The sequence below is a fragment of the Xenopus laevis genome, chromosome 4S (assembly GCF_017654675.1).
Source record: "Xenopus laevis strain J_2021 chromosome 4S, Xenopus_laevis_v10.1, whole genome shotgun sequence".
Lineage (NCBI taxonomy): Eukaryota > Metazoa > Chordata > Amphibia > Anura > Pipidae > Xenopus > Xenopus laevis.
The window spans coordinates 12,073,000-12,085,593 of NC_054378.1; the positions used below are offsets into that span (position 1 = coordinate 12,073,000).

The 12,594-nt window shown below is 46.4% G+C and overlaps 1 protein-coding gene across 1 annotated transcript in view; it reads right to left on the bottom strand.

The window, feature by feature from the left end:
• The window catches only part of LOC108715224 (transmembrane protein 178B), an 18,279-nt gene extending 6,318 nt beyond the window's left edge, over positions 1 to 11,961 (bottom strand). Inside the window, exons 1-2 of the mRNA XM_018260163.2 lie at positions 11,378 to 11,961; positions 756 to 869 (exon numbers count right to left, since the gene is read on the bottom strand). Of these exons, the coding sequence (XP_018115652.1) occupies positions 756 to 869; positions 11,378 to 11,834 (571 nt within the window). The 5' untranslated portion in view covers positions 11,835 to 11,961. The remainder of the gene's footprint in view (positions 1 to 755; positions 870 to 11,377) is intronic.
• Positions 11,962 to 12,594: the final 633 nt, after the last annotated feature.

Consider the following 12,594-nt stretch of genomic DNA (forward strand, 5'->3'; position numbering starts at 1 on the left):
AGAAAAGCTACAGAGGCATTTTATTGCCAATAGATTAGCTGCAATAGTGCAAGCTAGAATGCTATATTTATTCTGTAGAATGTTATACCATACCTGAGTAAAAAGCTCTACAAGCTCTCTGTTTGTTTAGGATAGCAGCTGCAGTATTAGCTTGGTGTGACATCACTTCCTGCTCGAGTCTCTCCCTGCTCACTTATAGCTCTGGGCTCAGATTACAGCAGCGAGGGGAGGAGGGAGAGAGGAGCAAACTGAGCATGCTCAAGCCCAAACCCTGGAGGATTAAGCTGAAAACAGGAAGTCTGATACAAAAGCCCATGTGTACACAATAGAAGGAAAGAAATGCAGTGTTTCTTTAGATAGAGCATTACTTTGAGGGTTTACAGGAGTATTTATCTAGACCTTTCTGATAAGGCTTACATAGTTTTAACCTTTCCTTCTCCTTTAAAAATCAGCGTCGGATCGGTGCTAGTGCATTGGACACAATAGTGAAGCCAAATTACTTTTTATTACTCCTCTTTCTATTCAGGCCTCTCCTATTTATATTCCAGTCTCTTTTTCAAATCATTGCATTGTTGCTAGGGGAATTTGCTGAAAATGCAAACTCAAGAGCTGTCGAATAAAAAGCTAAATAAAACCACAAATAACAAAAAATGAAAACCAATTGCAAATTGTCACTCTCTGCACCATACTAAACATTAATTAAAAGGTGAACAAACCCCCTTTAAGAATATATGGCGAGTAGAGAGGGTACTTACGCAGTGCGTGCCATTCATCTTGGCGGATGGTCTTGGTAACGTTGATGGACAAGTTGGGGGGCAGGGAGGACGATGTGTAATAATAACGGACTGGAGTGCAGCGCTCAACGATTCCTGAAATGAAAAAAATGTTCAACGCAATGATTAGACCACTTTTAGCTACATTTGTAAATGAGGCTTGTTAATTACATCAATTGCAATATTTTAAAGGCCTTTTAATGGAGTTCCGCAGCTCCCCTAACGGAGTCTCTAAGTCTCAAGGACCCTGCCTGGAGGGCAGTAAGGGACAATGTACAGGTGATTTGCTATGGGTATTCTACATACTTCAGGAACAAAAGCCCTCTCCCTCTTGTAACAATGTTTATAACCTTGTCGTGAGGTCAACAACTGCTAATATCATGAATGTGTTACACAAGCGCCACCTGCTGCGCTTGTTACTGATATAGAAAGCGTCTCCTGTTGGTTCTCTGCTCAGTTCTCTGACTCCCATCACACTGTGCAATAGAACTGAGCAAAGAAGCGGCAGGAGATGCTTCCTGCATCAGTAACTTAAAGGAACAGTAACACCAAAAACTGAAAGTGTCTTAAAGGAATGCTAATATAATGTACTGTTGCCGTGCTGTGTATCCTGTGCTTGAATGGCTGCCCCCATAGCTACACCGCAGCTTGTTTATATAAACTATTGTAAAATTTCTGAACCTAACATGTCCGTTTTAACAGTGCAGTACTATAGAACATTGTATTTTCATTATTTTAAAAGACTTTCATTTTCTGGTGTTACGGTTCCTTTAAGCTCTAAGTTCTGTCTGACCTGTGTATAGACAGAACAGCAGGGGGCGCTTCATTCCGCCTGTATTTTTGTGCTTGGCATTAACCAGAGCAATCACCTGTTATAGATGTTATAGCTGCCCTTTTTGTATTTAAATGGACACTGTAAATCTCCTGAGCCCCTGGCACATCTGCCTGTGTATTAATTCAGAATATGCCGCCAGTCAGTGAATATTCCCTGGGAAAACAGATGCAGTCTATGCCCTGCCAAAATCAAAATATCAATGCAAAATGCAATCAAAATATTGCCTTCACATATGTTAGAAAGTTATTGTAGAATGATCTTTTCCCTCCAAAGTATCATAGGAACCTGTGTCCATCTTGCTCAGCAGTTGTAACTAGATGTTACTGGGCCCCACAGCAAATACATTTTAGGGCCCCCAACATATCCAGATGTTGCCCTTTTTTTACCAATATATTTTGAATTTACTCTGTACCACCTGGGCCCCCTGCAGCCTCAGGGTCTGCTTCCTCTGTTGTTACGCTCCTGCTAAGCACACTAGTCACTTCTCTTGCACACGTGCCTGACATTCTTCTATCTATATTCTTCTATAGGATTTGAACTTGATCTTGGACTGGCTCAAAGAGACTGCTCCTGGGAAATCCTATGGGCTGCTGCAAGGTTTTGCTTTCCCTTTAAACGATAATGGGTAAAATGATCCCCTCATAGCTGGGAATATCAATGGGAAACTGCCTGACTTCATCTTCTTAAATATTTAATCAAGCTCGATGCAGAAGGCGGCCTTTTGTCTGTGTTTTGCGTTACATCCAGCCATATAAAAGAATATGAAGGAGAGTAGCCGAGAGGATCCAGTGTGGGTGTCACCAGGGTGGGACTGACCTGAGAGGTTCCTAGGAATCTCCCAGTGAGCTCAGGCCCTGGTGGGCTCCACTGTAATAAAATCAGCTGTTTTATTTCTACCATAGAGTTGTGAAACACAGATACCTTTTAGTACCCTTTAAAGGGGTGCTTCACCTCTAGGGTAAGGGCAGACACGAAGATTCGGGGAGATTAAGTGGCCTGGTGATAAATCATCTCTTCTTCAAGACAAATAATCTCTCTGAACTTGGCTCCCGCCGGCTAGAATCAAAATCGCGGGCAGGATGGCACTTGGAGCGCTTCATTTTCTGAAGTCGCCCGAACTTTCATTGAGGCAACTTCGGAAAACGAATCGCCAGTTCGGGGAGAATAGTCGCCCCGAAGAAGGGGAGATTTGTCGATGGGCGACTAAATCACCCCGAATCTGAGCGTGTGTCTCTGCCCATAAAGGAGAAAAAAAAAACCTCTACCCCCCTACCCTACATAGACCCCCCTCCCTCCTAGCCTAGCTGCCCCCTCCCGGGCAAATGCCCCAAATTCTTTAATTACCCCTCCGCTAGGGTTGCCACCCAGCCGGTATTTTTTGGCATAGCCAGTAAAACACCTGCCAAGGCCAGGGCCAGTAATACAAATTTACCATGTAGCCGCTGGTAAATTTATAATACCCCTAAAAAAGGCCCTTGGCTCGCCCCCAAACCGATCAAAAAGTACCTTTTTCGCTGCCTTCTGCCCATTGCGTGCCGTGGCTCCACCCCTTTGATGTCACGGCCTACCCCTTTTGTTCCCGCCCCCACCATTGGCCCATCGCGTGCTGTGGCTCCACCCCCTTTGACGTCACAGCCCACCCCTTTTGTTCCTGCCCCCACCACTGGCGGGTGAAAATTTTGTAAAAAAGTGGCAACCCTACCCTCTGCGCAGATTCTGTCCAGTGGAGTCCACAGGCGACATCTTCTTCTATTGGGAAATCTTCGGAATGAGGCCGACGCTTCGTCAATTTTCTTGAGTTTCAGGGCAAGCGCAGTTGTCGCGAAACAGAAAATTGCTCCAACTATGCATGCGCCGATTCGCCGGTCTCATTCCAAAGGTTGCCGAAGAGAAGAAGATGGCTGCCTCGAACAGAATCTGCACTGGGGGGTAAGTAAAGAAGTTTGGGGCATTTGCCCGGGGTAACAGCTAGGCTGGGGGGAGGGGGGTCTATGTAGGGTTTTTTTTAATTAAGGGTTTGTTTCTCCTTTAAGTTAACGTTTAGTATGTTATAGAATGGCCCATTCTAAGCAACTTTTCAATTGGACTTCATTATTCATTTGTTAACGTTTTTTCAATTATTTGCCTTTTTCTTCTGACTTTCCAACTTTCAAATGGAGGGGGTGTGTTATGTATTTGCATAAGCTGTGTTAAGTTTTTATCAAGTTAATTACCTTTGAAGGATGTCAGAATGTTGCAGCCTTGGGAGGAGACCGGGAAGCTAGTCTGTGTTTGCGTGAAATAAAGATGGAGAACTGATAACAGCCTGTCTGCATTACTGTGATATAACAGAGGGGTCACTGACCCTCATCTAAAAACAAATACTACACTTTTATTGGTATTGTTACTTTTTATTACTCATTTTTATTCAGGCCTTCTACTATTTATATTCCAATCTCTTATTCAAATCAATGCCTGGTTGCTAGGGTAATTTGACACAGAGGTTCTCCGTTAGGCCCTAGAAAGCATGGCCCAACATTGGGTGCTAGAGAATAGAGGGGCCACATCTGTGGGATGGGAATTACATACATAAGAGATGTAAAGCCTGCAACCCCCTGCCTGTGTTTTGTTTTTTTTAAAAAATACAACTCCCAGCAGCTCCCTGCAGCAGTTCAACCATATCTGTAAGGCTGCAGTTCAGACATCCATGCTACACCTTAGGGGTCATGTACACAGGGTCGGACTGGGACCCAGATCCACTCCCTGCACTACCTCTCCTTTCCTCCCTTCCTAACCCCGTTAGTGCTGACGTGCCATAAAAAAAGTAGCGTGGGGGCGGCGCCAGAGAGGACTTTATAGCTGGGGGGCCATGGGGTTGGTGTGGGGGGGGCCACTGAGGCAGCAGGTCCGGTGGGCCCTGGGGCCCCCAGTCTGATGCTGCATGTACATCAACTCGGGGCAGAAGTGCAAAACACTAAGTAGTGCATGAGACTAGATAAAAAAAAAATCTGGTGCAGCAGCTAGCAGTGTTATTGGGGTGCAGGTTGGCCTGTAGGTAGGAGAAGAGGTAAGTAGTGGGCCCAATAGCAGCCAGGGCCGGATTTACATAGTGGGTGCCCCTAGGCCCACTGCCGTTCGTCGCCCCTGTCCTCTCTTCTTTATTTGTGCAAATTTTCATCATCTGGACCATAGCAATGGGGATTGGCGCATGGGAAATTAAAAAAATGGTTGTATCTCCAGCGCATCCCCTGTGTTTTTGAACCAATGTGGGTGTGGTTGGGCAGCATGCCGCCCCCTTAAAATCCTGCCACCCTAGGCCCGGGCCTAGGTGGCCTTTCCACAAATCCGGGCCTGATAGCAGCCTGTACCTGCTCTCTAACATGCACTTATGTATTCATGGGGAAGCTGTACTCCCAGCAGAGACCTGCAGCCAGTGGCTTAACTAGGCACCACAGCAAATCTATTTTCTGGCTGTTCAGTGCAGAAGATCAAAGAGAAATTGGGACATTTCAGTAACAATCCGGGACTGCGGGTTGAGCTGTCAAAATTGTGACTGTCCTGCGAAAAATTGGACAGTTGGAAGGTGAGGGAACCACCTAGGGCCTTGCTGGAAATTAATCTGCACCTGGAATATGTAGTTAGGTACCTGCAGAAAAGTAGTAAAGAAGTCTGGCAGCAGTTGTGGAAGTATCTGTAGGCACAGCCCCTTTTGGGGACCATGGTTGTTGGAAAAATTTCTAATAGAGGAATAGTACAGTATATACATTATACAGTGTATATCAGCTCTTGCAGTGCAGCAGTGCAGCAGTGCAGTCAAGAATATCCCAAGGCTGAACTTCACGGCTGACTTGCTGCAGATAAAGGGCGTAGACGCATTTATTAGTACCATTATGCTTTTATGGGATAGTCAGCACACTGTCCTTTGATTTATGCATTGACATTTTTAAAGGGTTCATTTACCTTAAAATCCAAAATCGCTTTTCATTTTCGATTGACTATATTTATATACCAACAGGCTTGACCGACTTTAAGCCGTATGGGGAGGGGATGCTGGGAATGGTAGTTTAACAACTGCTGAAGTGTGTTAGCATCCCCATATATGATTTGATCAGGGATTAAAGGATGCGGCATTGTTTCCCTGGTGCTTCTGACAGCAACAGAATGCGTTTGATCAAATGGGATTACATTTTGTTTCCAGAGACGACTGCCTTGTGTTCAGCTCAAGCAATCAAACATATAAAGCATAGATTTCCTACCAATGAAGAGATCCGTTAATCCAATCTAATCCAATAACCCTTGTCCCAGGATAAAGAGAATTTGTAGGCCGGCCAAAACCTCTCCTACTACTCTGCAAACATGGCCATTTAAACCAGGCTGTGTCCTGTACTCTGTCAGGGCTGGTTTAGGGTTGGGTACCCCTATATCAGAGAAGGGACAAACATAGTGGTACCAACAGGGCTGCTCCTGCAACGAGCGGCCAGTTACAATGGGTGGCAATAAGATGAAATTTGCCTCCAGTAGTACAAAGAGCTCTATTGCACCAGCAATGCTGCCCCCCCTTCGACCCACCCCAATGCTGATTTTTAAGTGTGGAGTGGGGGAAGGGCCCCAGAATCGCCTCTGGGTACCAAACATATACTTTGCTGCAGGCAGGGGAATAACTACAGAGGAAGCAGACCCTGCGGTTGCAGAGGGGACCCAGGAGGTATAGGGGTACCCAAGACACCCTACTTAATCAGAAATTTCAATATATATTAGAAAACAGGATGACCTCTGGATATTTTGGGGCCCCTAAATATTTTGGGGCCCCTAAATAGATACAATGTTTCTGAAACTTAACTGGCTTTTGGCAGAGAGCCCAGAATACGTGGCAGCTGCACTTGGATAATTTTGTAACAATTTAAGATAAGCAAAAAAACTATTTAAGATAAGCAGGTCTCTGGGGGAAACGGTGACTTGCAGTTTAAAAGAGCAATTCACCTTCATTAGCAAAACTGTAATAACACATAAAAACTACAGAAATGTGTTCAAACTTTCATAATCTGCCAAATTTTGAACATGTTAAATAGGGGGTGTATCCACAAATATGGGTGTGGCCAGACAAGTTTTTGTCCCTCTTTCTATTACTAAAATGTTGGGAGGTATGGGTTCCCTGCCACCTCTTCATGGTACCTGGGTCCACCCCTAACCCACTTCCGATCCACCCCAGCTCCTCCCCCTCTTTACGCCATTGTGCCCCCTGGAAACCATGGGCCCCAGGTGATCATTTAGATTAAGGGGCATAACTACAGAAGAAGCAGACCCCAGCTGTAGGGGGGCCCAGGAAGAATAGGGGCCCCATGAGGCCCAAAATAATGAGCGATTTCAACATATATTGGTAAAAAAAGGACAAACTCTGGTATGTTGGGAGCCTTAAAATTATTTTGCTGTGGGGCCCAGTTAAATCTAGTTACACCACTGTCTAGATTCCATATTATCTCGCAGAGGTTGAACTTGAGACCAATTTAATCAAACAAGCACTGAACTTAAACCTTTAATAGGGGTATGTGGCTACATTTGAGCTCCTAGCACACACCCAGGAGCTGAACAAGAATCTGCTAGAATGGTGATTGAACTGGGGCCCCTCTATAGGGTTGTGCAGGGGCTGAACTAGACCTCTCTAGAAGCATGCATAGCTGAACTAGAGCTCCCTACCCAGAGAACCCCCAGTGGGTCCAGGCACTAGTGGAGAGCTGCTGGATAAAAAGCAAAATAACTCAAAAACCATAAATAATAAAAAATTTAAACCGATTGCAGATTGTCTCAGAATATCGCTTTCTACGTCATACTAAAAGTTAACTCAAAGGTGAACAACCCCTTTAAAAACACTGAATATTTTTTCAGAGAAGCTAGACAAAATGTTATTGTTTGGTTTGTTTTGCCTTAAAATACCTGACTTTAGCTCAGCATAGGAACATACAGAAGCATGTTGTTCCGTAATAAGGAATAAGTTGGCACTCCGTGTGCCATGAAATGTAAGTGAATGGGCAGGATCAGCTCCGTGAGATTTCAGCACCACGGAGAGCGGCACAAGCATCAGACTAATGACTTGTTCCCTGGTCGACACTGCAGCAAACGAGGAAGCACTGATCTCTTTTTGGGAGTCGGAACAAACAATAATTTGAATAACAAAGAACATCGTCTGCAGGAAATGTCAGCTTCTCCCCCTTTATCCTGATAATGTCCTAAGCCTTATGTCTGCAAGCTCTTGCGGTTGCCTCATTCTCTATCAATGAGGAAGCAATGAGCAGTTTGCTGTCAATAAAAATAATTTTGCTGTATACTATTTTTCTACATCTGTTTCTATATTTTTGTGTCCTGCTTACCTCAACTGCCCCTAGGGACTCGTGACCCACATTCCTCCTTTCCTACTCCCTTCCAGAAAACACACATTGCTGTATCTGATAGGTATTATAGCACCTTGATTCAGGATCTGGTGCTTGTTGGCCTTTTTTGGTCAATCTCCCCGTTAGAAGTCCAACCTTAAGTCAGGGAACATGTTAGTGTATCAGCCATAGTTCCAAGAATATTTACGGCAACAGATGTGTACTCCTTAAAGACAATACATGAGCTGACCTGTAAAACAGGTTGCCCGATTGGACCACAGGCCAACTGGGCACATACTGCATGAAGGGCCGCACAATTGTTTGACCCACTTTTCATTGTTCCGGAGCAGGAGCAGGATCTTCAAAGGTTTGGCTCCTTTTCACTTCCTTTTGGCCGACCGACTTTCATTAGGACTGATAATCCTCAACCCACCAAGACCTGAAAGCGGTCGAAATCGACCAAACTGCTATACCATGTATGGTCAGCTAAACTAACCTGCAAACTGGGCTTTGGGGTGTATCTAGAAGAAAAAAATAGGCAATCTCCCCAAATCTTACCCTTACCAGCATTCATGAACCCCCCAATAATGCTCCAAACTCTCACCTTTGGCTCTACCATTTGGGAACCACTGTTCCATACTCATCAAACCAATGCATGAGAATAGCTGGGATATGGTCAGACCTACTCAACACTCTAGCTGAACTGGCCCACCAAAAGGTCTGCACTGAGATTCAAACAGGTCCTGGCATGTCAAGGCCCACCAGGATACCAGGTAAACTCCTAGGAGGGTCATGTGTCAGTTGGCCCATCTGCTCACCCATTTGACCGTGTGTGCCAATGAAGAATAAAGAAATTGATAAAGAGGCGTGGTCCTATGGGCTAAGGTTTTTTTACGGACCCTTGGCCCCGACTGCGCCACTACTCAAGGCAATGGGGCACAACTTCAGAAGACCTCAAGCATCTGGATACTTGTGATTTAAACCAAAGGGAAAAAGAATCAGTGATCCAGATGCCACACTGCACCATTAGCCTAATGGACTAGCGAAACCCTTAGCTTGCACTCCGTCGCTCTCCCTAATCAGCCCTCTCCGTTATTGATCCCCCCTAATATGGTTACAATGATTAATTCCTTGTCAAAATAATTAGCCGTGTAAGTTAAGTTTCAAAGTGCTGAAGAACAGGAGATTATTGATGTCAATCGTCACCTAAACCGCACGATTGAACTTTACAAAGCTTCACTGCAACGGGAAGTCTCTTCCCCACAGAGCTTGCAATCTACGTTTGATGCTGACCATATGAATATTATCCTCATTTGGTATTAGGGGGGGTCAGTTTTGGTCTATGTAAGGGCCAACAGAAAATGTCAATCCATGATGTCACAACGGGGAGGGCGACAAACAAGCTTTTCAACAATAGAGAAGCTCTATGGACAGAATAAATGTTGATGTAAGGTTTTAGTTACCCTTTGAGCTACACATCTACAGGAAAGGAAAGGCTTGTGTCAGCTGATGCTTTGTATCTTAGTTGGAGGAATCCCCCCTTGGGAAAAGCTCTGCCATTGGCCGGGGAATGCCAACCCTTCTCGCTTTGTTTATGGCTGTTTATTTACTATGGAAATCTCGGCACATGGTCCCCCGGGCCGCTCTCGCTGACAATGGCACTTGAATCAGGGTGGCCAGTTCTGCAGAATTCTAGGCTGTACCAACATTTCTCGACAGCGGGGGGGAACCACAATGGCTAGAAGTGTAGCCAACAGAAAAAGAATGCCATAAAGAGGTTTGTGGGTGCTCTTACAGGGGTGCTCAATGGGGATTAAAGTTAGTGTTTGAGTTTTAAGATGATGGGGTCCCCCGGTACCAAGTACAAGCAGAGTGGTACAGCTGAAGCACAGGCAAAAGGTAAAACTGCATTATATCAGGGTGTAGAACTAGGGGTGACAGTCCTTGGTCCTATACATTGGGGCCCCAGAGTGAGGCAGGTGTGGGTAGTAGAATAGCAGGGCTAGATGTTAGATGATCAGTAACATGTGGCCTTTTAGTTGTTATTGGGCCACAACTCCCAAAATCCCATGATCACCAGAAAGACTGCATGTTGGACATCCAGATTTATCATTGGAGATTATCAGCCCAAATTCTACAGACACGCCAGGCAGAAAGATAAGCCTCAATCCTACCCATAATAAGCACATGTCCATATGGCATCATCAGGGGCCCATACAATAAATAGGGTTTCTCATTGGCCTAATCCTTTGTGTTGTATCAGACACCTGTTCTGTTATTATTATTGTGCCGGATCAGAAACCTGCTATAGGGTGAATTTACCCCAGTACTTGGGCCTTGCGTGGCCTTTATACTGACAGACCCCTTGTGTTGTTGGCACCCTGTACCCAGTGCCTCATCACCCATTATAAAGGTTGTAACCCCAATGACATTTATACAGGAAGGGCCACTCTATGTCCAATAGCCCAAATATCCTTAATATGGGTCGGAGCCCCTTTTTCTCCCAATACCATTTCTGTAGCATTCCCTACACTTCCTCCTGTATCCCCAATAATGCAGAAGCCTATATTGGCCTTTATATTGGCAGGGGCTCCTATATCCCCACTATCCCTTACATAAGAGGGCCCTGTATCCCCACTATTCTTTATAAAGGCAGGGGCTGTGTATCCCTACTATCCCTTACATAAGAGGGCCCTGTATCCCCACTATTCATTATAATGGCAGGGCCCTGTATCCCCACTTTCCCTTAAATAAGAGGGCCCTGTATCCCTATTCCTTACATAAGAGGGGTCCCTGTATCCCCAGTATTCTTTATAAAGGCAGGGCCCCTGTATCCCCACTATCCCTTACATAAGAGGGGCCCCTGTATCCCCACTATTCCTTACATAAGAGGGGCCCCTGTATCCCCACTATTCCTTAAATAAGAGGGGCCCCTGTATTCCCACTATCCCTTAAGTAAGAGGGGCCCCTGTATCCCCACTTTCCCTTAAGTAAGAGGGGCCCCTGTATCCCCACTTTCCCTTAAATAAGAGGGCCCTGTATCCCTATTCCTTACATAAGAGGGGTCCCTGTATCCCCACTATTCTTTATAAAGGCAGGGCCCCTGTATCCCCACTATTCCTTACATAAGAGGAGTCCCTGTATCCCCACTATCCCTTACATAAGAGGGGTCCCTGTATCCCCACTATTTCTTATAAAGGCAGGGCCCCTGTATCCCCACTGTCCCTTTAGGAAGGGGCCAATCTCTCCACCACTATCCCATGTATTTCCACTATATCTTTATAGAGGGGAGTCCAGTCTCCTCAGTGTCCCTCATTTACTCAGGGGCCCCTGTATCCCCAGTACAGGCAGGAGACAAGTACCAAATGCAGCCGTTTCCCCGACCCCTCCCTCCAGTCCGTCTCCATCACCCCCGGGGTCGGTACCTTTCAGGATCAGCTCCTCGGTGTCTTTATCGAATCCGTCCCGGTGACATTTGCGCCAGAGTCCGGACACGGTGGAGTTGAAGCGGCGGCTGCAGTGGGGGTCGATGGCCAAATAGGGGCGGGATAGAGGCAAGTCCTGGGCCCCGGGGGGTCTCTCTCGAAGCCCCCTGACCCCCAAAGCCTCTGCCCTGGAAATAGTGCGGACTCTCCCCGACTCCCCCCCGCGAGGGCTCCGGATCCTGCTGCCGCTGCTGCCGGGGGTCTCTCCGCGGAGGGGAAGGTGTTGGCCGGGGGTGTACATGTAGCCGGGGTCGTTCCGTTTCCCTCCGGGTTTCCTGCAGCGGTCTCGGTGCCTCCGGGCGTCCGTCTCGTACCAGTGATCGGTGCAAAGAGCCACGGCCAAAAGCGCGAGAGCGGCCAGAGCCAAACACAGACCCGCACCGGCCAACAGCCTCATAGCGCCGGAGAGACGGGCCACTGATCACCGGAGAGGAGGCTCCCCCTGCTGCCCGCGCTGCTTTACTGCTGCTGCCGCTGCTGCTGCCGGAGGGAGGGGCCTAAACACTGGAGGTGCCGCTGTCAGAGCTCTGGTGCTGCTCCCACAATAATACAGCTCCGGCCTCATCCCAATTGTCTCTCTATATATAAAGAGACATCACAGCCGGAAAACAAGGATGTGTCTGATATTCAGCTGCTCTTGTGTTTGTGCCCGGGGCTGCCTAATGCCTAATGCCTTCTCTATTACTCTATTATTACTCTATTATTACTCTAATATTACTCTATTATTCACCTCATTCACTCTATGAATCAACCTCTCCCCTAGCTCTATGGCCGGCTCAGCACTAATATACAGGTCCCAGTGCAGCCCTCCAGCAGTGTCTGTCCCTCCAGCAGTGTCTGTCCCTCCAGCCCAGGCCAGTCCTTTCTACACCCCCTGCACCCCCATCAATGGCTTCATTTCTCACAGTATTGTCTGTCCATCCCATAGAGTCTCTGCCTCTCCACTAGTAACACTTATACACCTTTACTAACACAACTCAATATATTTCCTTCTACAACCCTCCAGCAGTATATATTTCCTTTGTGCCCTACAGCAGAATGTATTTTCCTTTGTGCCCTTCAGCAGTATATATTTTCCTTTGTGCCCTCCAGCAGTATATATTTTCCTCTGTGCCCTCCAGCAGAATGTATTTTCCTTTGTGCCCTCCAGCAGTATA